Here is a 25,296-nt window from a genome sequence, read left to right as displayed (position 1 = left end):
AGTATATAATGTGTAAGTCCCTGTTCTGGTGTCAGGGATGGAGTGAGAGTATATAATGTGTAAGTCCCTGTTCTGGTGTCAGGGATGGAGTGAGAGTATATAATGTGTAAGTCCCTATTCTGGTGTCAGGGATGGAGTGAGAGTATATAATGTGTAAGTCCCTGTTCTGGTGTCAGGGATGGAGTGAGAGTATATAATGTGTAAGTCCCTGTTCTGGTGTCAGGGATGGAGTGAGAGTATATAATGTGTAAGTCCCTATTCTGGTGTCAGGGATGGAGTGAGAGTATATAATGTGTAAGTCCCTGTTCTGGTGTCAGGTATGGAGTGAGAGTATATAATGTGTAAGTCCCTGTTCTGGTGTCAGGGAGGGAGTGAGAGTATATAATGTGTAAGTCCCTGTTCTGGTGTCAGGGAGGGAGTGAGAGTATATAATGTGTAAGTCCCTATTCTGGTGTCAGGGATGGAGTGAGAGTATATAATGTGTAAGTCCCTGTTCTGGTGTCAGGGAGGGAGTGAGAGTATATAATGTGTAAGTCCCTATTCTGGTGTCGGGGATGGAGTGAGAGTATATAATGTGTAAGTCCCTATTCTGGTGTCAGGGATGGAGTGAGAGTATATAATGTGTAAGTCCCTATTCTGGTGTAAGGGAGGGAGTGAGAGTATATAATGTGTAAGTCCCTGTTCTGGTGTCAGGGATGGAGTGAGAGTATATAATGTGTAAGTCCCTGTTCTGGTGTCGGGGATGGAGGGAGAGTATATAATGTGTAAGTACCTGTTCTAGTGTCAGGGATGGAGTGAGAGTATATAATGTGTAAGTCCCTGTTCTGGTGTCAGGGATGGAGTGAGAGTATATAATGTGTAAGTCCCTGTTCTGGTGTCAGGGATGGAGTGAGAGTATATAATGTGTAAGTCCTTGTTCTGGTGTCAGGGATGGAGTGAGAGTATATAATGTATAAGTCACTGTTCTGGTGTCAGGGATGGAGTGAGAGTATATAATGTGTAAGTCCCTGTTCTGGTGTCAGGGATGGAGTGAGAGTATATAATGTGTAAGTCCCTGTTCTGGTGTCGGGGAGGGAGTGAGAGTATATAATGTGTAAGTCCCTGTTCTGGTGTCGGGGAGGGAGTGAGAGTATATAATGTGTAAGTCCCTGTTCTGGTGTCGGGGAGGGAGTGAGAGTATATAATGTGTAAGTCCCTGTTCTGGTGTCAGGGATGGAGTGAGAGTATATAATGTGTAAGTCCCTGTTCTGGTGTCAGGGATGGAGTGAGAGTATATAATGTGTAAGTCCCTGTTCTGGTGTCAGGGAGGGAGTGAGAGTATATAATGTGTAAGTCCCTGTTCTGGTGTCGGGGATGGAGTGAGAGTATATAATGTGTAAGTCCCTGTTCTGGTGTCGGGGATGGAGTGAGAGTATATAATGTGTAAGTCCCTGTTCTGGTGTCGGGGATGGAGTGAGAGTATATAATGTGTAAGTCCCTATTCTGGTGTCAGGGAGGGAGTGAGAGTATATAATGTGTAAGTCCCTGTTCTGGTGTCAGGGATGGAGTGAGAGTATATAATGTGTAAGTCCCTATTCTGGTGTCAGGGAGGGAGTGAGAGTATATAATGTGTAAGTCCCTGTTCTGGTGTCGGGTATGGAGTGAGAGTATATAATGTGTAAGTCCCTGTTCTGGTGTCAGGGATGGAGTGAGAGTATATAATGTGTAAGTCCCTGTTCTGGTGTCAGGGATGGAGTGAGAGTATATAATGTGTAAGTCCCTATTCTGGTGTCAGGGATGGAGTGAGAGTATATAATGTGTAAGTCCCTGTTCTGGTGTCAGGGATGGAGTGAGAGTATATAATGTGTAAGTCCCTGTTCTGGTGTCAGGGATGGAGTGAGAGTATATAATGTGTAAGTCCCTATTCTGGTGTCAGGGATGGAGTGAGAGTATATAATGTGTAAGTCCCTGTTCTGGTGTCAGGTATGGAGTGAGAGTATATAATGTGTAAGTCCCTGTTCTGGTGTCAGGGAGGGAGTGAGAGTATATAATGTGTAAGTCCCTGTTCTGGTGTCAGGGAGGGAGTGAGAGTATATAATGTGTAAGTCCCTATTCTGGTGTCAGGGATGGAGTGAGAGTATATAATGTGTAAGTCCCTGTTCTGGTGTCAGGGAGGGAGTGAGAGTATATAATGTGTAAGTCCCTATTCTGGTGTCGGGGATGGAGTGAGAGTATATAATGTGTAAGTCCCTATTCTGGTGTCAGGGATGGAGTGAGAGTATATAATGTGTAAGTCCCTATTCTGGTGTCAGGGAGGGAGTGAGAGTATATAATGTGTAAGTCCCTATTCTGGTGTAAGGGAGGGAGTGAGAGTATATAATGTGTAAGTCCCTGTTCTGGTGTCAGGGATGGAGTGAGAGTATATAATGTGTAAGTCCCTGTTCTGGTGTCGGGGATGGAGGGAGAGTATATAATGTGTAAGTCCCTGTTCTAGTGTCAGGGATGGAGTGAGAGTATATAATGTGTAAGTCCCTGTTCTGGTGTCAGGGATGGAGTGAGAGTATATAATGTGTAAGTCCCTGTTCTGGTGTCAGGGATGGAGTGAGAGTATATAATGTGTAAGTCCTTGTTCTGGTGTCAGGGATGGAGTGAGAGTATATAATGTATAAGTCACTGTTCTGGTGTCAGGGATGGAGTGAGAGTATATAATGTGTAAGTCCCTGTTCTGGTGTCAGGGATGGAGTGAGAGTATATAATGTGTAAGTCCCTGTTCTGGTGTCGGGGAGGGAGTGAGAGTATATAATGTGTAAGTCCCTGTTCTGGTGTCGGGGAGGGAGTGAGAGTATATAATGTGTAAGTCCCTGTTCTGGTGTCGGGGAGGGAGTGAGAGTATATAATGTGTAAGTCCCTGTTCTGGTGTCAGGGATGGAGTGAGAGTATATAATGTGTAAGTCCCTGTTCTGGTGTCAGGGATGGAGTGAGAGTATATAATGTGTAAGTCCCTGTTCTGGTGTCAGGGAGGGAGTGAGAGTATATAATGTGTAAGTCCCTGTTCTGGTGTCGGGGATGGAGTGAGAGTATATAATGTGTAAGTCCCTGTTCTGGTGTCGGGGAGGGAGTGAGAGTATATAATGTGTAAGTCCCTGTTCTGGTGTCGGGGAGGGAGTGAGAGTATATAATGTGTAAGTCCCTGTTCTGGTGTCAGGGATGGAGTGAGAGTATATAATGTGTAAGTCCCTGTTCTGGTGTCAGGGATGGAGTGAGAGTATATAATGTGTAAGTCCCTGTTCTGGTGTCAGGGATGGAGTGAGAGTATATAATGTGTAAGTCCCTGTTCTGGTGTCAGGGAGGGAGTGAGAGTATATAATGTGTAAGTCCCTGTTCTGGTGTCAGGGATGGAGTGAGAGTATATAATGTGTAAGTCCCTGTTCTGGTGTCAGGGATGGAGTGAGAGTATATAATGTGTAAGTCCCTGTTCTGGTGTCGGGGATGGAGTGAGAGTATATAATGTGTAAGTCCCTGTTCTGGTGTCGGGGATGGAGTGAGAGTATATAATGTGTAAGTCCCTGTTCTGGTGTCGGGGATGGAGTGAGAGTATATAATGTGTAAGTCCCTGTTCTGGTGTCGGGGAGGGAGTGAGAGTATATAATGTGTAAGTCCCTGTTCTGGTGTCGGGGATGGAGTGAGAGTATATAATGTGTAAGTCCCTGTTCTGGTGTCAGGGATGGAGTGAGAGTATATAATGTGTAAGTCCCTGTTCTGGTGTCGGGGATGGAGTGAGAGTATATAATGTGTAAGTCCCTGTTCTGGTGTCAGGGATGGAGTGAGAGTATATAATGTGTAAGTCCCTGTTCTGGTGTCAGGGATGGAGTGAGAGTATATAATGTGTAAGTCCCTATTCTGGTGTCAGGGATGGAGTGAGAGTATATAATGTGTAAGTCCCTGTTCTGGTGTCAGGGATGGAGTGAGAGTATATAATGTGTAAGTCCCTGTTCTGGTGTCAGGGATGGAGTGAGAGTATATAATGTGTAAGTCCCTATTCTGGTGTCAGGGATGGAGTGAGAGTATATAATGTGTAAGTCCCTGTTCTGGTGTCAGGTATGGAGTGAGAGTATATAATGTGTAAGTCCCTGTTCTGGTGTCAGGGAGGGAGTGAGAGTATATAATGTGTAAGTCCCTGTTCTGGTGTCAGGGAGGGAGTGAGAGTATATAATGTGTAAGTCCCTATTCTGGTGTCAGGGATGGAGTGAGAGTATATAATGTGTAAGTCCCTGTTCTGGTGTCAGGGAGGGAGTGAGAGTATATAATGTGTAAGTCCCTATTCTGGTGTCGGGGATGGAGTGAGAGTATATAATGTGTAAGTCCCTATTCTGGTGTCAGGGATGGAGTGAGAGTATATAATGTGTAAGTCCCTATTCTGGTGTCAGGGAGGGAGTGAGAGTATATAATGTGTAAGTCCCTATTCTGGTGTAAGGGAGGGAGTGAGAGTATATAATGTGTAAGTCCCTGTTCTGGTGTCAGGGATGGAGTGAGAGTATATAATGTGTAAGTCCCTGTTCTGGTGTCGGGGATGGAGGGAGAGTATATAATGTGTAAGTCCCTGTTCTAGTGTCAGGGATGGAGTGAGAGTATATAATGTGTAAGTCCCTGTTCTGGTGTCAGGGATGGAGTGAGAGTATATAATGTGTAAGTCCCTGTTCTGGTGTCAGGGATGGAGTGAGAGTATATAATGTGTAAGTCCTTGTTCTGGTGTCAGGGATGGAGTGAGAGTATATAATGTATAAGTCACTGTTCTGGTGTCAGGGATGGAGTGAGAGTATATAATGTGTAAGTCCCTGTTCTGGTGTCAGGGATGGAGTGAGAGTATATAATGTGTAAGTCCCTGTTCTGGTGTCGGGGAGGGAGTGAGAGTATATAATGTGTAAGTCCCTGTTCTGGTGTCGGGGAGGGAGTGAGAGTATATAATGTGTAAGTCCCTGTTCTGGTGTCGGGGAGGGAGTGAGAGTATATAATGTGTAAGTCCCTGTTCTGGTGTCAGGGATGGAGTGAGAGTATATAATGTGTAAGTCCCTGTTCTGGTGTCAGGGATGGAGTGAGAGTATATAATGTGTAAGTCCCTGTTCTGGTGTCAGGGAGGGAGTGAGAGTATATAATGTGTAAGTCCCTGTTCTGGTGTCGGGGATGGAGTGAGAGTATATAATGTGTAAGTCCCTGTTCTGGTGTCGGGGAGGGAGTGAGAGTATATAATGTGTAAGTCCCTGTTCTGGTGTCGGGGAGGGAGTGAGAGTATATAATGTGTAAGTCCCTGTTCTGGTGTCAGGGATGGAGTGAGAGTATATAATGTGTAAGTCCCTGTTCTGGTGTCAGGGATGGAGTGAGAGTATATAATGTGTAAGTCCCTGTTCTGGTGTCAGGGATGGAGTGAGAGTATATAATGTGTAAGTCCCTGTTCTGGTGTCAGGGAGGGAGTGAGAGTATATAATGTGTAAGTCCCTGTTCTGGTGTCAGGGATGGAGTGAGAGTATATAATGTGTAAGTCCCTGTTCTGGTGTCAGGGATGGAGTGAGAGCATATAATGTGTAAGTCCCTGTTCTGGTGTCGGGGATGGAGTGAGAGTATATAATGTGTAAGTCCCTGTTCTGGTGTCGGGGATGGAGTGAGAGTATATAATGTGTAAGTCCCTGTTCTGGTGTCGGGGATGGAGTGAGAGTATATAATGTGTAAGTCCCTGTTCTGGTGTCGGGGAGGGAGTGAGAGTATATAATGTGTAAGTCCCTGTTCTGGTGTCGGGGATGGAGTGAGAGTATATAATGTGTAAGTCCCTGTTCTGGTGTCAGGGATGGAGTGAGAGTATATAATGTGTAAGTCCCTGTTCTGGTGTCGGGGATGGAGTGAGAGTATATAATGTGTAAGTCCCTGTTCTGGTGTCGGGGATGGAGTGAGAGTATATAATGTGTAAGTCCCTGTTCTGGTGTCAGGGATGGAGTGAGAGTATATAATGTGTAAGTCCCTGTTCTGGTGTCGGGGATGGAGTGAGAGTATATAATGTGTAAGTCCCTGTTCTGGTGTCAGGGATGGAGTGAGAGTATATAATGTGTAAGTCCCTGTTCTGGTGTCAGGGAGGGAGTGAGAGTATATAATGTGTAAGTCCCTGTTCTGGTGTCGGGGATGGAGTGAGAGTATATAATGTGTAAGTCCCTGTTCTGGTGTCGGGGATGGAGTGAGAGTATATAATGTGTAAGTCCCTGTTCTGGTGTCAGGGAGGGAGTGAGAGTATATAATGTGTAAGTCCCTGTTCTGGTGTCAGGGAGGGAGTGAGAGTATATAATGTGTAAGTCCCTGTTCTGGTGTCAGGGATGGAGTGAGAGTTTATAATGTGTAAGTCCCAGTTCTGGTGTCGGGGATGGAGTGAGAGTATATAATGTGTAAGTCCCTGTTCTGGTGTCAGGGATGTAGTGAGAGTATATAATGTGTAAGTCCCTGTTCTGGTGTCGGGGATGGAGTGAGAGTATATAATGTGTAAGTCCCTGTTCTGGTGTCAGGGATGGAGTAAGAGTATATAATGTGTAAGTCCCTATTCTGGTGTCGGGGATGGAGTGAGAGTATATAATGTGTAAGTCCCTGTTCTGGTGTCAGGGATGGAGTGAGAGTATATAATGTGTAAGTCCCTGTTCTGGTGTAAGGGATGGAGTGAGAGTATATAATGTGTAAGTCCCTATTCTGGTGTCAGGGATGGAGTGAGAGTATATAATGTGTAAGTCCCTGTTCTGGTGTCAGGGATGGAGTGAGAGTATATAATGTGTAAGTCCCTGTTCTGGTGTCGGGGAGGGAGTGAGAGTATATAATGTGTAAGTCCCTGTTCTGGTGTCGGGGAGGGAGTGAGAGTATACAGTATAAGGTGTAAGTCCCTGTTCTGGTGTCGGGGATGGAGTGAGAGTATATAATGTGTAAGTCCCTGTTCTGGTGTCGGGGAGGGAGTGAGAATATATAATGTGTAAGTCCCTGTTCTGGTGTCGGGGATGGAGTGAGAGTATATAATGTGTAAGTCCCTGTTCTGGTGTCAGGGAGGGAGTGAGAGTATATAATGTGTAAGTCCCTGTTCTGGTGTCGGGGATGGAGTGAGAGTATATAATGTGTAAGTCCCTGTTCTGGTGTCAGGGAGGGAGTGAGAGTGTATAATGTGTAAGTCCCTGTTCTGGTGTCGGGGAGGGAGTGAGAGTATATAATGTGTAAGTCTCTGTTCTGGTGTCAGGGATGGAGTGAGAGTATATAATGTGTAAGTCCCTGTTCTGGTGTCGGGGATGGAGTGAGAGTATATAATGTGTAAGTCCCTGTTCTGGTGTCGGGGAGGGAGTGAGAGTATATAATGTGTAAGTCCCTGTTCTGGTGTCGGGGAGGGAGTGAGAGTATATAATGTGTAAGTCCCTGTTCTGGTGTCAGGGATGGAGTGAGAGTATATACTCCCTACCCTCACTAGCCTCATACTTTGCACACTTTAGAAATACTTTAAAAACTTTTACCCACAAGAAATCACTCTCAGATTTATCACTTAGCTGGAGCATCCCCTGAACCCCTATACCAGGTTCAGGGTACCTGGGCATGTATCTGGGTACCTCTCCTTATACTAGGGACCCCCCTTTATACTAGGGACCCCATGTGTGGTTGCAGGTATACATTAACCCCTTCATGTCCGTTTACCTGGTCTGGAAGATGCTGCAGCAGGGATCCTGGCGGTGAGTAGTAATAACGCTTTCAGAGTCAGAGTTTGGCGGAGTAATGTGCTTGGCTGGATCCCAGAATCCCACTCGATTCCCGGATACAACTCTGGGGTACCCCATAACTCTGGAACCCCGATACATAGACACATTCTGTAAAGACTTTCTCCGGCAAACCCACCATGAAACTTACAGCCTAGAAATCCCCTGGTCCCAGCGCCCCAGGAAAGGCAAAACACACAGAAATCTATATTGTCACTTATAGAAACAACGAAGGGATGGGGAGTGATCACAGGACCATACCAATTGTATAATGTAATCAATTATGTAAGTAAGGTAATCAAAAAGATGGGTGAAAACTGTGAACTGAAAAGTGAATCAGAAAAAGGGAAGGGAAACACAAAATGGATGTGCACCCTAAAAGAATTCACATATGCACACCAACCTAATGTAAAAATTAATCATTTAATACATTTTTTATTCACATTGCACATTACTTTCGTAATATATGTTTTAAGACACTTATTAAAAGTTAATTTTTACATTAGGTTGGTGTGCATATAAGTGAATTCTTTTAGGGTGCACATCCATTTTGTGTTTCCCTTCCCTTTTTCTGAATCTTTATTGTTGCATAATTTGCACACAGTCGCAGTAATGCATTTAGGACATCTGGGTCCAAGAACTGACACTCTAGGACCTCAACACACAGATCAGGGGTAACCAAGTGGGCTGAGTCTTTATTAGTGAGCCTGGTTAACCCCTTCACCGTTACAGTGATATATAGCGATATATCGTGTGATATATAGTGATATACCATGTGATTTATAGCGATATACCGTATGATATATAGTGATAAGTGATATACCGTGTCATATATACTGTAGCGATACACACCTCCCCCCCCCCTGTTTTTCCTGCAGCCTGTGAGATGTGAGGCAGTCGGGCACATCTCCCCTCACACCTCCCCCCCTCCCCTCACATCTCCCCTCACACCTCCCCGGGGACACAGAGACGGAAATAATAATAACACCAGCGCAGTGTGTGAGCTCTGCAGACGAGTCACTGTGTGGAGAAGATGCAGCTCCGTGCGGGACACTCAATGTGGACCCTTCCTGCACTCCTCCTCTTGTGGCTCCTCCCAGGTGAGTGTGCACTGAGTGGGGGAGATGCAGCTCTGTGTGGGACACTCTGTGGGCTCCCAGGTGAGTGTGCACTGAGTGGGGGAGATGCAGCTCTGTGCAGGACACTCAGTGTGGGCTCCCAGGTGAGTTAGCACTGAGTGTGGGAGATGCAGCTCTGTGTGGGACACTCAGTGTGGGCTCCCAGGTGAGTGGGCACTGAGTGGGGGAGATGCAGCTCAGTGTGGGACCCTCAGTGTGGGCTCCCAAGTGAGTGGGCAGTGAGTGGGGGAGATGCAGCTCTGTGTTGGACACTCTGTGGGCTCCCAGGTGAGTGAGCACTGAGTGGGGGAGATGCATCTCTGTGTGGGACCCTCAGTGTGGGCTCCCAGGTGAGTGGGCACTGAGTGTGGGAGATGAAGAGGAACCCCCCAGTGATGGGGTTAAGTGAACAAACTGGGGTCGGCAGAGAGTTGGGGGGGGGAGGGAGGGGACAGGGCAGGTCACCTATATAGTGGGGCATGTGACCCCTGAATATATTAACTGAATTCAGTGTCTGTCCCCTCTGCTTCCCCTCAGTGTGATTAGTTTACTTCTGTCACCATTCCGCTGTCCCTGTGCCACGCTGTCCCTGTGCCCCTCAGTCCCTGTGCCCCTCAGTCCCTGTGCCCCTCAGTCCCTGTGCCCCTCAGTCCCTGTGCCCCTCAGTCCCTGTGCCTCCCAGTCCCTGTGCCTCCCAGTCCCTGTGCCCCTCAGTCCCTGTGTCCCGCTGTCCCTGTGCTCCTCAGTCCCCTGTCCCAGGGTTAACAGCAGGGGTAGGGTGCTTCGTGCCCTATCGTAGGGGTAACAGCAGGGGGAGGGTGCTTCGTGCACTATCGTAGGGGTAACAGCAGGGGGAGGGTGCTTCGTGCCCTATCGTAGGGGTAACAGCAGGGGGAGGGTGCTTCGTGCCCTATCGTAGGGATAACAGCAGGGGGAGGGTGCTTCGTGCCCTATCGTAGGGGTAACAGCAGGGGGAGGGTACTTTGTGCCCTATCGTAGGAGTAACAGCAGGGGGAGGGTGCTTCGTGCCCTATCGTAGGGGTAACAACAAGAGGTGGGTGTCCTGTCCCTCTCCCAGGGGTAACAGCAGGGTGGGGTGGGCCGCAGTATCTGTCCCCCCTCCCTGGGGTAACAGCAGGGTGGGGTGGCCTGTCCCCCCTCTCAGGGGTAACAGCAGGGTGGGGTGGGCCGCAGTATCTGTCCCCCCTCCCGAGGGTAACAGCAGGGTGGGGTGGGCCACAGTATCTGCCCCTCCCTGGGGTAACAGCAGGGTGGGGTGGGCCGAAGTATCTGTCCCTCCCGGGGGTAACAGCAGGGTGGGGAGGGCCGCAGTATCTGCTCCTCCCTGGGGTAACAGCAGGGTGGGATGGGCCGCATTATCTGTCCCTCCCTGGGGTAACAGCAGGGTGGGGTGGGCCGCAGTATCTGCCCCTCCCTGGGGTAACAGCAGGGTGGGGTGGGCCGCAGTATCTGCCCCTCCCTTCCGCAGAATGATGGAAAGAGGAAGTGAAAATGTCCGTCCCCAGAGAAAGTGTCACTCTGTATCCTGAGAGGGGGGAGGGGAATGTATCGGGGGTCACGGGTACTGATGGGGGAAACCTGAAACCCCCACATTGCATCGCTGTGTATCCCCTCTCTCTGTCATTGTCACATCTCTCTCTCTCTCTCTCTCTCCCCTCTTTCTCCCTGTCACTGTCCCCCCCTCTCTCTCTCTGTCCCCTCTCTCTAGTTCACTGTCCCCTCTCTCTTTGTCACTGTCCCCTCTCTCTTTGTCACTGTCCCCTCTCTCTTTGTCACTGTCCCCTCTCTCTTTGTCACTGTTCCCTTCTCTCTCTGTCACTGTCCCCCTCTCTCTGTCACTGTTCCCTTCTCTCTCTGTCACTGTCCCCCTCTCTCTGTCACTGTCCTCTGTCTCTCTCTGTCACTGTCCCCTTCTCTCTGTCACTGTCCCCTTCTCTCTCTGTCACTGTCCCCTTCTCTCTCTGTCACTGTCCCCTTCTCTCTCTGTCACTGTCCCCTTCTCTCTCTGTCACTGTCCCCTTCTCTCTCTGTCACTGTCCCCTTCTCTCTCTGTCACTGTCCCCTTCTCTCTCTGTCACTGTCCCCTTCTCTCTCTGTCACTGTCCCCTTCTCTCTCTGTCACTGTCCCCCCCCTCTCTCTCTGTCCTCTGTCTCTCTCTGTCACTGTCCCCTTCTCTCTGTCACTGTCCTCTGTCTCTCTCTGTCAAATCAAATCAAATAAGCTTTATTGGCATGACGAAAGACCATTTCAGTATTTCCAAAGCGTGTACAGTACATGAATAACAGGGGGTACTGTAGGGTATAATGATTACACAGTACATGAATAACAGGGGGTAGGTATAATGATTACACAGTACATGTATAACAGGGGGTAGGGTATAATGATTACACTGTACATGTATAACGGGGTAGGTATAATGGTTACACAGTACATGTATAACAGGGGGTAGGGTACAATGATTACACAGTACATGAATAGCAGGGGGGAGGGTATAATGGTTACACAGTACATGAATAACAGGGGGTAGGGTATAATGATTACACAGTACATGAATAACAGGGGGGAGGGTATAATGGTTACACAGTACATGAATAACAGGGGGTAGGGTATAATGATTACACTGTACATGAATAACAGGGGGAAGGGTATAATGATTACACAGTACATAAATAACGGGGGTAGGTATAATGATTACACAGATAACACAAAAGGAAGTGCTTAGGCGCTATAAATCATTAAATTAAAAATACTAACAATATAAAAACTAAATGAAATATGTGACAATACACAATGTGTATAGGGCAGCCAGGAACACTAGCAGAACAACACCAGAGAAAACACAAAGAACATATACAGACCAGTGCCTAAAAGAGTCCAAAGTCCCTAATAGAGTCCAAACAGATGGAGGGGGAGAAAATCCAAATGGTCCAATCACTGGAAGCTCTCCAATCCGGGGGTCTGTGACATAGGGACAGAAACAAAGGAAAATAATAGTGTAATACGTAATGTTAAAATTGGACAAACAACATGAAACACTTAACAAAAGACATACACTAAACAAACAAGCTGAAAGTAAAATAACTATTTAATAAAACAAACGGAGCCTGCTGCAGCGGGTCATCATGCTGGCACAGTCTCATCTCCCGGGGGTTCCAGTTCAGTCTGTGTCTGCCTGTGTCTCTCACACACCTCTCCTAGCTCACATCGCTGGCACAGTCTCATCTCCCGGGGGTTCCAGTTCAGTCTGTGTCTGCCTGTGTCTCTCACACACCTCTCCTAGCTCACATCGCTGGCACAGTCTCATCTCCCAGGGCTTCAAGTTCGCTGTCTGCCTGTCGCTCACACACCTCTCCTAGCTCACATCGCTGGCACAGTCTCATTTCCCGGGACTTCCAGTTCTGTCTGTGTCTGCCTGTGTCTCTCACACACCTCTCCTAGCTCACATCGCTGGCACAGTCTCATCTCCCGGGGCTTCCAGTTCTGTCTGTGTCTGTGTGTTTCTCTCACACACCTGTATTGTATTGTATGTCTTTATATAGCGCCATAAATATACATAGCGCTACACAGTAGTAATACATATCATATAAATAACAAATTATTTAAATAACAGATCATGGGAATAAGTGCTTCAGACATAAAAGTAACATTAAGGAAGAGGAGTCCCTGCCCCGAGGAGCTTACAATCTAATTGGTAGGTAGGGAGAACGTACAGAGACAGTAGGAGGGAATTCTAGTCAGTGCGCCTGCAGGGGGCCAAGCTTTATGTATCATGTGTCCACGATTATCCAGTGCTATTCATATGCTTCTTTAAGCAGATGTGTGTTAAGGTGGGTCTTAAAGGTGGATAGAGAGGGTGCTAGTCGGGTATTGAGGGGAAGGGCATTCCAGAGGTGTGGGGCAGAAAGTGAGAAAGGTTTAAGGCGGGAGAGAGCTTTAGATACAAAGGGGATAGAAAGAAGACTTCCTTGAGAAGAACGCAAGAGTTGGGATGGTGCATAGCAAGAAATTAGGGCTGAGATGTAAGGAGGGGCAGAAGAGTGGAAAGCTTTAAAAGTGAGGAGGAGAATGGGGTGTGAGATACGGGATTTGATCGGAAGCCAGGAGAGGGATTTCAGGAGGGGAGATGCGGAGACAGATTTAGGAAAGAGTAGAGTGATTCTGGCAGCAGCGTTTAGGATAGATTGTAGGGGAGACAGGTGAGAGGTAGGAAGGCTGGACAGCAGGAGGTTGCAGTAATCGAGACGTGAGAGAATGAGGGCCTGAGTCAGAGTTTTAGCAGTCGAGTAACAGAGGAAAGGGCGTATCTTTGTGATATTGCGGAGGGAAAAGCGACAAGTTTTAGAAACGTTTTGAATATGAGAGGAGAATGAGAGAGAGGAATCAAGTGTAACCCCTAGGCAGCGTGCTTGGGCTACTGGGTGAATGATCGTATTTCCAATAGCAATGTGGAAGGAGGTAGTAGGGCCAGGTTTGGGAGGAAGTATAAAGAGCTCTGTTTTTGCCATGTTAAGTTTCAGTCGGCGGATGGCCATCCAGGATGATATTCCAGAGAGGCATTCAGAAACTTTGGTCTGTATAGCAGGTGTAAGGTCAGGGGTTGAAAGTTAAATTTGTGTGTTGTCAGCATAGAGGTGATATTTAAACCCAAAAGATGTGATTAGGTCACCTAGAGAGAGTGTGTAAAGAGAAAAGAGAAGGGGTCCCAGGACAGAACCCTGGGGTACCCCCACAGAAAGATCAATAGAGGAGGAGGAGGTGTTGGCAAAAGAGACACTGAAAGTACGATAGGAGAGGTAGGATGAGTTCCAGGATAGAGCTTTGTTCCGAATAACAATAGTATGGAGAATGTGAAGGAGAAGAGGGTGGTCCACGGTGTCGAATGCTGCAGAGAGGTCGAGTAGTAAGAGCAGAGTGTAATGACCTCTGTCTTTGGCAGCATGGAGGTCGTCAGTTATTTTAGTGAGGACTGTTTCAGTAGAGTGAACAGTGCGGAAGCCAGATTGTAGAGGGTCTAGAAGAGAATAGGTGTTGAGAAAGTGTAGCAATCGAGAGAATACAAGACGTTCAAGGAGTTTGGAGGCAAAAGGCAGGAGGGAGACAGGTCGATAGTTAGAAGGACAGGTAGGGTCAAGCTTGCTGTTTTTGAGTAATGGTATAACGGTTGCATGCTTGAAGGAGGATGGAAAGGTACCAGAGTAGAGGGAAGAGTTAAAGATCTGTGTGAGCATAGGGATTATAGAAGGAGCAAGAGGTTTTAGGAGATGGGAGGGAATGGGATCAAGAGGGCAAGTGGTAGAGGGAGAAAAGGAGATCAGCAGTGACACATCCTCCTTTGAGATAGCGGAAAAAGAGTCAAGAAAGGCAGGAGGAGAGTTGGGAAGCAGTGTGGGATGGGAGGAGGCAACAGATGGGATGTTCTGACATATGGATTCCACCTTTTCCTTAAAAAAGTCAGCAAAGTCCTGAGGTGAGATGGAGGAAGAAGAGGAGGCAGCTGAGGGTGGTCTGAGGAGAGAGTCAAAGACAGAAAAGAGTTGGCGTGTGTTAGACTTGTGTGTGTTGATTAGTGATGAAAAGTAGGTTTGTTTAGCCTGAGAGAGGGCAGAGTTGAAACAGGACAGCATAAAGCGTCTGAGATTTCCTCCAGAGGCGTTCAGAGGAACGAGTGGAGGAACGCAGCATGCGTGTGTGGGTGATTAGCCAGGGTCTGGGGTTAGAAGGGCGAGGACGGCAGAGAGAAAGCGGGGCATGAAGATCAAGAGAGGAAGATAAGGCAGAGTTGTACTTCCTGACCAGGTTGTCAGGGTCTGAAGCAGAACTGAGAGAGGAGAGGGAGGAGCGTAAAGTGGAATCAAGAGCTGGTAGGTTAATAGAGCGCAGGTTTCTGCAAAAACGAGGGCGAGATGGAGATGGAGAGAAGCAAGAGAGAGAAAATGAGATGAGGTGATGGTCAGAGAGAGGAAAAGGGGAAATGGAGAAATCGGAGAGAGAGAAGTTTTTTTAGTGAAAACCAGGTCTAAGTAGTGGCCATCCTTGTGGGTGCTGGCTTCAGTCCACTGTTGAAGGTCAAAAGAAGAGGTTAGAGAGAGAAAGCAGGAAGCCCAAGGGAGAGAGAGGTCATCAATGTGGCAATTGAAGTCCCCAAGGAGAAGAACAGGGGAGTCTGAGGAGAGAAAGAAAGAGAGCCAGGATTCAAAGTGAGAGAGAAAGGCAGAAGGGGGATGAGTAGAGGAAGGTGGGCGATAGATGACCGCCACATGGACCGGGAGAGGAGAGAAGGTCTGGACTGTGTGAACCTCAAATGAGGGAAAAGCAAGAGATGGAGGAATAGGAAGGGTTCGGTAACGGCACAGAGGAGAGCAGGAGCCCCACGCCTCCACCCCTGCCATCAGGGCGCGGAGTGTGGGAGAAGGAAAGGCCACCATAGGAGAGGGCAGCTGCCAGAGCAGAGTCAGACTGAGTGAGCCAGGTCTCAGTTATAGCAAAGAGAAGCAGGGAGTGAGAGAGAAAGAAGTCATGCACAGAGAGGAACTTGTTAGAGAGGGAGCGAGCATTCCAAAGGGCACAGGAGAAAGGGAGAGAGGAGGGAGGGTGGCAGGGGATGGGTATGAGGTTGGAGGGGTTTACACCAGAAGGAGTAAAAGTTGCATGTGGAAGGCGAGGACGAGAGCAAGTAGAAATAAGGCAGGGACCAGGATTGGGAGTGATTTCCCCAGAAGCGAGGAGGAGAAGCATGGACAGAAAGAGAATGTGTGAGGATGATTTGTAGGGGTGTGTTTTAGTGAAGGGGGTATAGCTGTGGGGTGACAGAGGGCGCAGGTAAGAAAGGAGTTCATGTGAACTGTGAAGTGGTGAAGTAAGGAGAGATGGAGATATATGAATAGAGTTAGAGACATGATGAGGCTGGTGGAAGGAAGTGAATAATTTGAAAATAAGTGAGGTCACAGCAAATATAAAAAGTAAAGGTGGCATCACAGCAATAGTAACGTGCGGAGGTGTGCAGTCTGGTATAGATGATATCATCCTTTCCAGCGTAGTTCAAATGCAGGAATCAGAAGCAGTAGATGGTGTCCACTTTTTCAGTAGATGGTGTCCACTTTTTCCACTTAAAAGCATTTCTGCTTAGCAGCAATGGCTGTTGTGAGTTTACTTATATACTCTTACAAAGTCACCTGGCTGGACTAACAACTTAATTAGCACATGTGAGGGACGTTAAAGCAAATGGTTTGAAAGACTAAATAAATTAAGACACACCAGGATATGATGATTGCAGGACAGACAGACAATTTGAGATATGTTTTTACCTGTGAAAAGACAAGACAAGACAAGAGATGAGATGTCCTCTCCTAGCTCACATCGTTGGCACAGTTTAATCTCCGGGGACTTCCAGTTCTGTCTGTGTCTGCCTGTGTCTCTCACACACCTCCACACCTTTCCCCTCTCTCTGTCACTGTCTCCTCCACTCTGTCACTGCCCCCCCCCCCCCCTCTCTCTCTCTCTCTCTCTCTCTCTCTGTGTCACGGTCCCCTCTCTCTCTCTCTCTGTCACTGTCCCCCCCCTCTATCTATCTCTCTGTCACTGTCCCCTCTCTCTCTGTCACTGTCCCAGGAATCAAATGGGGCCTGATACTTCATAGCAAGGGAAGGGGTGGGTCGGGTGGTCCTTATCTGCACCCCACCCAACGTTCTGCCCCTCTGTGCCCCCAGGGCAGCTGTGTTCAGACCGGAGGAGGATGATGGTGGTGGTTCCCTCCTCGCTGTCGGTCATAGTTGGGGACAAGGCCGAGCTGCCCTGTGGCTTTCAGGTCACCGGCGATACGGAGGTCACCGGCGATACGGAGGTCACCGGCGATACGGAGGTCAAGTGGTTTCAGATCCTGCGGCAGGACAATGAAATTGGCAGCACCAATATCACGGACACCGCCCCATACCAAGCAGGCAGGGTCAAAGGTCACACGTCCAGCACCCTCCTAATCCTGGGAGTACAGAGGAATGACAGCGCCCTGTATATCTGCAGCGTGACCTGGAGGAACGAGGCGTACAGGTCCTGTGGGACATACCTGAGAGTGAAAGGTGAGAGAGGAGAGAGAGCAGAGCCTGTGCTGTGCAGTGCAGAGCCTGGGCTCCCTGTGCTGTGCAGAGCCTGGGCTCCCTGTGCCGTGCAGAGCCTGTGCTGTGCAGTGCAGAGCCTGGGCTCCCTGTGCTGTGCAGAGCCTGGGCTCCCTGTGCTGTGCAAAGCCTGGACTCCCTGTGCAGTGCAGAGCCTGGGCTCCCTGTGCAGTGCAGATCCTGGGCTCCCTGTGCAGTGCAGAGCCTGGGCTCCCTGTGCTGTGCAGAGCCCGGGCTCCCTGTGCAGTGCAGAGCTTGGGCTCCCTGTGCAGTGCAGAGCCCAGGCTCCCTGTGCAGTGCAGAGCCTTGGCTCCCTGTGCAGTGCAGAGCCTGTGCTCCCTGTGCAGTGCAGAGCCCGGGCTCCCTGTGCAGTGCAGAGCCTGTGCTCCCTGTGCAGTGCAGAGCCCAGGCCCCCTGTGCAGTGCAGAGCTTGGGCTCCCTGTGCAGTGCAGAGCCTGGGCCCCCTGTGCAGTGCAGAGCCCGGGCTCCCTGTGCAGTGCAGAGCCTGGGCTCCCTGTGCAGTGCAGAGCCTGTACAGTGCAGAGCCTGGGCTCCCTGTACAGTGCAGAGCCTGGGCTCCCTCTGCAGTGCAGAGCCTGGGCTCCTGTGCTGTGCAGAGCCTGTATTAGTGTGCAGTGCAGAGCCTGTGCTCCCTGTGCAGTGCAGAGCCTGGCTCCCTGTGCAGTGCAGAGCCTGTGCTCCCTGTGCAGTGCAGAGCCTGGGCTCCCTGTGCAGTGCAGAGCCTGTGCTCCCTGTGCAGTGCAGAGCCTGGCTCCCTGTGCCGTGCAGAGCCTGTACTCCCTGTGCAGAGCCTGGGCTCCCTGTGCAGTGCAGAGCCTGGGCCCCTGTGCAGTGCAGAGCCTGTGCTCCCTGTGCAGTGCAGAGCCTGTGCTCCCTGTGCAGTGCAGAGCCTGTGCTCCCCGTGCAGTGCCTGGCTCCCTGTGCAGTGAAGAGCCTGTGCTCCCTGTGCAGTGCAGAGCCTGTTCTCCCTGTGCAGTGCAGAGCCTGTGCTCCCTGTGCAGTGCAGAGCCTGTGCTCCCTGTGCAGTGCAGAGCCTGGGCTCCCTGTGCAGTGCAGAGCCTGGCTCCCTGTGCAGTGCAGAGCCTGGCTCCCTGTGCAGTGCAGAGCCTGGCTCCCTGTGCAGTGCAGAGCCTGGCTCCCTGTGCAGTGCAGAGCCTGGGCTCCCTGTGCAGTGCAGAGCCCGGGCCCCCCTGTGCAGTGCAGAGCCTGGCTCCCTGTGCAGTGCAGAGCCCGGGCCCCCCTGTGCAGTGCAGAGCCTGGCTCCCTGTGCAGTGCAGAGCCCGGGCCCCCCTGTGCAGTGCAGAGCCTGGCTCCCTGTGCAGTGCAGAGCCCGGGCCCCCCTGTGCAGTGCAGAGCCTGTACTCCGTGCAGAGCCTGTGCTCCCTGTGCAGTGCAGAGCCCGGGCCCCCCTGTGCAGTGCAGAGCCTGGCTCCCTGTGCAGTGCAGAGCCCGGGCCCCCCTGTGCAGTGCAGAGCCTGTACTCCGTGCAGAGCCTGTGCTCCCTGTGCAGTGCAGAGCCTGGGCTCCCTGTGCAGTGCAGAGCCTGGCTCCCTGTGCAGTGCAGAGCCCGGGCCCCCCTGTGCAGTGCAGAGCCTGTACTCCCTGTGCAGAGCCTGTGCTCCCTGTGCTCCCTGTGCTGAGAGTATCGTTATTTCAGAGCCTGCTCCTTACATGTTCCTGAATATGGGAGAGTCGACCAAGAACAGAATCATCACAGCTGAGGGTGTCCTGCTGCTGCTGTGTGCGGTCATACCGGGGACCTTCCTCCTGTACAAGGTGTGTGCGTGTTACATGCCGTGTGCGTGTTACATGCTGTGTGCGGTCATACCGGGGACCTTCCTCCTGTACAAGGTGTGTGCGTGTTACACGCTGTGTGCGTGTTACATGCTGTGTGCCGTCATACCGGAGACCTTCCTCCTGTACAAGGTGTGTGCGTGTTACATGCTGTGTGCGTGTTACAGTACATGCTGTGTGCGTGTTACATGCTGTGTGCCGTCATACCGGGGACCTTCCTCCTGTACAAGGTGTGTGCGTGTTACACGCTGTGTGCGTGTTACATGCTGTGTGCCGTCATACCGGGGACCTTCCTCCTGTACAAGGTGTGTGCGTGTTACATGCCGTGTGCGTGTTACATGCTGTGTGCCGTCATACCGGGGACCTTCCTCCTGTACAAGGTGTGTGCGTGTTACATGCTGTGTGCGTGATACATGCTGTGTGCGTGTTACATGCTGTGTGCGTGTTACATGCTGTGTGCGTGTTACAGTACATGCTGTGTGCGGTCATCCCGGGGACCTTCCTCCTGTACAAGGTGTGTGCGTGTTACATGCTGTGTGTGCGTGTTACATGCTGTGTGTGCGTGTTACATGCTGTGTGCGGTCATACTGGGGACCTTCCTCCTGTACAAGGTGTGTGCGTGTTACAGTACACGCGGTGTGCGGTCATACTGGGGACCGTCCTCCTGTACAAGGTGTGTGCGTGTTACATGCTGTGTGCGTGTTACATGCTGTGTGCGTGTTACATGCTGTGTGCGTGTTACATGCTGTGTGCGGTCATACCGGGGACCCTCCTCCTGTACAAGGTGTGTGCGTGTTACATGCTGTGTGCGTGTTACATGCTGTGTGCCGTCATACCGGGGACCTTCCTCCTGTACAAGGTGTGTGCGTGTTACATGCTGTGTGCGTGTTACATGCTGTGTGCGTGTTACATGCTGTGTGCGTGTTACATGCTGTGTGCGTGTTACATGCTGTGTGCGTGTTACATGCTGTGTGCCGTCATACCGGGGACCTTCCTCCTGTACAAGGTGTGTGCGTGTTACATGCTGTGTGCGTGTTACATGCTGTGTGCGTGTTACAGTACATGCTGTGTGCGTGTTACACGCGGTGTGCCGTCATACCGGGGACCTTCCTCCTGTACAAGGTGTGTGTGTGTTACATGCTGTGTGCGTGTTACATGCTGTGTGCGTGTTACATGCTGTGTGCGTGTTACACGCGGTGTGCCGTCATACCGGGGACCTTCCTCCTGTACAAGGCGTGTGCGTTTTACATGCCGTGTGCGTGTTACATGCTGTGTGCGGTCATCCCGGGGACCTTCCTCCTGTACAAGGTGTGTGCGTGTTACATGCTGTGTGTGCGTGTTACATGCTGTGTGCGTGTTACAGTACATGCTGTGTGCGGTCATACTGGGGACCTTCCTCCTGTACAAGGTGTGTGTGTGTTACAGTACACGCGGTGTGCGGTCATACTGGGGACCGTCCTCCTGTACAAGGTGTGTGCGTGTTACATGCTGTGTGCGTGTTACATGCTGTGTGCGTGTTACATGCTGTGTGCGTGTTACATGCTGTGTGCGTGTTACATGCTGTGTGCGGTCATACTGGGGACCTTCCTCCTGTACAAGGTGTGTGCGTGTTACATGCTGTGTGCGTGTTACATGCTGTGTGCCGTCATACCGGGGACCTTCCTCCTGTACAAGGTGTGTGCGTGTTACATGCTGTGTGCGTGTTACACGCTGTGTGCCGTCATACCGGGGACCTTCCTCCTGTACAAGGTGTGTGCGTGTTACATGCTGTGTGCGTGTTACACGCGGTGTGCGGTCATACCGGGGACCTTCCTCCTGTACAAGGTGTGTGCGTGTTACATGCTGTGTGCGTGTTACATGCTGTGTGCCGTCATACCGGGGACCTTCCTCCTGTACAAGGTGTGTGCGTGTTACATGCTGTGTGCGTGTTACATGCTGTGTGCGTGTTACAGTACATGCTGTGTGCGTGTTACACGCGGTGTGCCGTCATACCGGGGACCGTCCTCCTGTACAAGGTGTGTGCGTGTTACATGCTGTGTGCGTGTTACAGTACATGCTGTGTGCGTGTTACAGTACATGCTGTGTGCGTGTTACACGCGGTGTGCCGTCATACCGGGGACCTTCCTCCTGTACAAGGTGTGTGTGTGTTACATGCTGTGTGCGTGTTACATGCTGTGTGCGTGTTACATGCTGTGTGCGTGTTACACGCGGTGTGCCGTCATACCGGGGACCTTCCTCCTGTACAAGGTGTGTGTGTGTTACATGCTGTGTGCGTTTTACATGCTGTGTGCGTGTTACATGCTGTGTGCGTGTTACATGCTGTGTGCGTGTTACATGCTGTGTGCGTGTTACACGCGGTGTGCCGTCATACCGGGGACCTTCCTCCTGTACAAGGTGTGTGCGTGTTACACGCTGTGTGCGTGTTACATGCTGTGTGCCGTCATACCGGGGACCTTCCTCCTGTACAAGGTGTGTGCGTGTTACATGCTGTGTGTGTGTTACATGCTGTGTGCGTGTTACATGCTGTGTGTGTGTTACAGTACATGCTGTGTGCGGTCATCCCGGGGACCTTCCTCCTGTACAAGGTGTGTGCGTGTTACATGCTGTGTGTGCGTGTTACATGCTGTGTGTGCGTGTTACATGCTGTGTGCGTGTTACATGCTGTGTGCGTGTTACATGCTGTGTGTGTGTTACAGTACATTCTGTGTGCGGTCATCCCGGGGACCTTCCTCCTGTACAAGGTGTGTGCGTGTTACATGCTGTGTGTGCGTGTTACATGCTGTGTGCGTGTTACAGTACATGCTGTGTGCGGTCATACTGGGGACCTTCCTCCTGTACAAGGTGTGTGCGTGTTACATGCTGTGTGCGTGTTACATGCTGTGTGCGTGTTACATGCTGTGTGCGTGTTACAGTACATGCTGTGTGCGTGTTACATGCTGTGTGCGTGTTACAGTACATGCTGTGTGCCGTCATACCGGGGACCGTCCTCCTGTACAATGTGTGTGCGTGTTACATGCTGTGTGCGTGTTACATGCTGTGTGCGTGTTACAGTACATGCTGTGTGCGGTCATACTGGGGACCTTCCTCCTGTACAAGGTGTGTGCGTGTTACATGCTGTGTGCGTGTTACATGCTGTGTGCGTGTTACACGCGGTGTGCGGTCATACCGGGGACCTTCCTCCTGTACAAGGTGTGTGCGTGTTACATGCTGTGTGCGTGTTACACGCGGTGTGCGTGTTACACGCGGTGTGCGGTCATACCGGGGACCTTCCTCCTGTACAAGGTGTGTGCGTGTTACATGCTGTGTGCGTTTTACACGCGGTGTGCGGTCATACCGGGGACCTTCCTCCTGTACAAGGTGTGTGCGAGTTACACGCGGTGTGCCGTCATACCGGGGACCGTCCTCCTGTACAAGGTGTGCGTGTTACATGCTGTGTGCGTGTTACAGTACATGCTGTGTGCGTGTTACAGTACATGCTGTGTGCCGTCATACCGGGGACCTTCCTCCTGTACAAGGTGTGTGTGTGTTACATGCTGTGTGCGTGTTACATGCTGTGTGCGTGTTACATGCTGTGTGCGTGTTACATGCTGTGTGCGTGTTACATGCTGTGTGCGTGTTACACGCGGTGTGCCGTCATACCGGGGACCGTCCTCCTGTACAAGGTGTGTGCGTGTTACATGCTGTGTGCGTGTTACAGTACATGCTGTGTGCGGTCATACTGGGGACCTTCCTCCTGTACAAGGTGTGTGCGTGTTACATGCTGTGTGCGTGTTACACGTGGTGTGCCGTCATACCGGGGACCTTCCTCCTGTACAAGGTGTGTGCGTGTTACATGCTGTGTGCGTGTTACACGCGGTGTGCCGTCATACCGGGGACCGTCCTCCTGTACAAGGTGTGTGCGTGTTACATGCTGTGTGCGTGTTACACGCGGTGTGCCGTCATACCGGGGACCGTCCTCCTGTACAAGGTGTGTGCGTGTTACATGCTGTGTGCGTGTTACAGTACATGCTGTGTGCGTGTTACACGCGGTGTGCCATCATACCGGGGACCTTCCTCCTGTACAAGGTGTGTGCGTGTTACATGCTGTGTGCGTGTTACAGTACATGCTGTGTGCCGTCATACCGGGGACCTTCCTCCTGTACAAGGTGTGTGCGTGTTACATGCTGTGTGCGTGTTACACGCGGTGTGCCGTCATACCGGGGACCGTCCTCCTGTACAAGGTGTGTGCGTGTTACATGCTGTGTGCGTGTTACAGTACATGCTGTGTGCGTGTTACACGCGGTGTGCCATCATACCGGGGACCTTCCTCCTGTACAAGGTGTGTGCATGTTACATGCTGTGTGCGTGTTACAGTACATGCTGTGTGCCGTCATACCGGGGACCGTCCTCCTGTACAAGGTGTGTGCGTGTTACATGCTGTGTGCATGTTACATGCTGTGTGCCGTCATACCGGGGACCGTCCTCCTGTACAAGGTGTGTGCGTGTTACACGCGGTGTGCCGTCATACCGGGGACCTTCCTCCTGTACAAGGTGTGTGCGTGTTACATGCTGTGTGCGTGTTACAGTACACGTGGTGTGCCGTCATACCGGGGACCGTCCTCCTGTACAAGGTGTGTGCGTGTTACATGCTGTGTGCGTGTTACAGTACATGCTGTGTGCCATCATACCGGGGACCTTCCTCCTGTACAAGGTGTGTGCATGTTAAATGCTGTGTGCGTGTTAAATGCTGTGTGCCGTCATAACGGTGATCTTCTTACTTTACAAGGTGTGTGCGTGTTACATGCTTTGTGCGTGTTACATGCTGTGTGTCTGTCACGGGAGGACAGCACTTTTAATACATTAATACCCGGATCCTTTGATTGAGCAAAGCAAAAGATAAAATAAATTGTAATTTATTTACACAATGAACATTCACAGCTGGATTTACAAAATACTACGAAAATACACTTACTGGTTACATTGTTACATCTTGTTACAGGGAAGATCTTAGATGGAACTCTTTACCACATGATGAATCTTAGATGGATCTTAGGTGAATCTGTTACCGGAGGGGCTGCACAGCTTCTTTTAGGGTTAACATTCCTATCTCTAAGCTCTGCAGCCAACCTCTGCATGGGAACTAAATATTCCCTCCTATCCTGGAGTTCGCCAGTCCTACGCAGCCTGGCACAAAGCTTCAGTATCGCAACTCAGCATGTGCGACAAACACCATCTTTCCCCACTTGGTATGCTACACCCCTTGCCGGCTCAGTGCCGGAGAGTCTGGACTGATCAGCAACTTGGGAGACTCCACTCAGCGAGTCTCTGTTTTTCCACCCGGCAGAGACTCCACTCAGTGACCTCTGCATTATTTGTGTTATACTATTCTGAGGCTATAACTGGATACGGTCACTGAACCGTGCCTCAGGGCATTAGCAGAGCACACTTTGTGCTTGCCCTACGCAGAGCTCACTATTCACAAGCCAAGTAGTTACTAGCTATGTATGTGGTTTTGTATCTACTTTATGTTATATGTATTACTTTTCACATTTTTTGTTGATTTCATTTTGTTCTGGAGTTGACATACACCCACACTCTTTGTGGTCTAGTTATATGTGTATAGGGGTTATTCTATGACCCAATGACCCACCAACTGTGAATGTACCACCTCTTCAGATCCAGTATCAACATACCATTCCTTAGGTGTGTTGATTTTTGACAATAGAATTCCTGTCAACAGGACTGGTTTTCAAGTCTGAAGTTACATATTGGTGACACTTTGCAGTTTTTGTAGCCCACATCTAGGTGGTGCATTGTCATTTTCACTATCTTCCGTATATATACTTGGGAAGATTTTCTCTTGGTTTGTCAAAAGGGATTGGTCTGGGACTATTTCTACCATTCCCCTCTATACAAGATGTTTTTACTTATATTGGTGATTAAAAGGTTTTTAACGGTATCAACCATATCACTCTGATTTACCTTTCTGAGTGCATTCAAGGAGGAACTTGTCTGTCTGTTTATGTTGTTACTATAGTATATATCCTCTATTGCACCAGTCTGTGTGTTACTTGATTCACATACTATCCCTACTTTTGCTGATGCGGGAGCTTCCCTTTCCCCTTTCCCCTTCCCTTTTCCCATCCTTTGACTGTTAGCCATTTGCCAGGATGGCTTATTGAAGGTCTCTTCCTTCTCCCCTCTTTGCTAACAAAAGTTTCAACACCTCTATGTCCTGGATGGCCCTTGAAGCTCGAGTCTAAATTATGCATTGCTTACTCACTGGGATTTCCTGCTATGCATTTTAAAGCAAAGTACTTACACCTTAAGTGTTACCTCCTGTTCTGGATGCCTGAAGAAAAATCCCCTTATGTCTATAATGTTAAAATAGGGTAACTTTAATTCATCAATCTTTATAAGGCTTTATAAAAATTGCGTGTTAACCTTTTTAATGGTTTTACCTCAGCAGCGCTCACCTCAAAACTAAGCGCTCTAGGATGCTCCCAGCCAAAGTTAGC

General features: G+C 50.0%; 1 protein-coding gene across 1 annotated transcript in view; it reads left to right on the top strand.

Moving 5' to 3' along the window:
• Positions 1–8,700: 8,700 nt before the first annotated feature.
• Positions 8,701–25,296, top strand: part of CD79A (CD79a molecule) — a 51,319-nt gene continuing 34,723 nt past the window's right edge. Inside the window, exons 1-3 of the mRNA XM_075606507.1 lie at positions 8,701–8,836; positions 16,583–16,948; positions 18,663–18,781. Of these exons, the coding sequence (XP_075462622.1) occupies positions 8,770–8,836; positions 16,583–16,948; positions 18,663–18,781 (552 nt within the window). The 5' untranslated portion in view covers positions 8,701–8,769. The remainder of the gene's footprint in view (positions 8,837–16,582; positions 16,949–18,662; positions 18,782–25,296) is intronic.

Source organism: Ascaphus truei, chromosome 6 (genome assembly GCF_040206685.1).
Source record: "Ascaphus truei isolate aAscTru1 chromosome 6, aAscTru1.hap1, whole genome shotgun sequence".
Classification (NCBI taxonomy): domain Eukaryota; kingdom Metazoa; phylum Chordata; class Amphibia; order Anura; family Ascaphidae; genus Ascaphus; species Ascaphus truei.
Note: the sequence above shows the minus strand (reverse complement) of the source record. Positions and strands in the feature narration are given on the sequence as shown.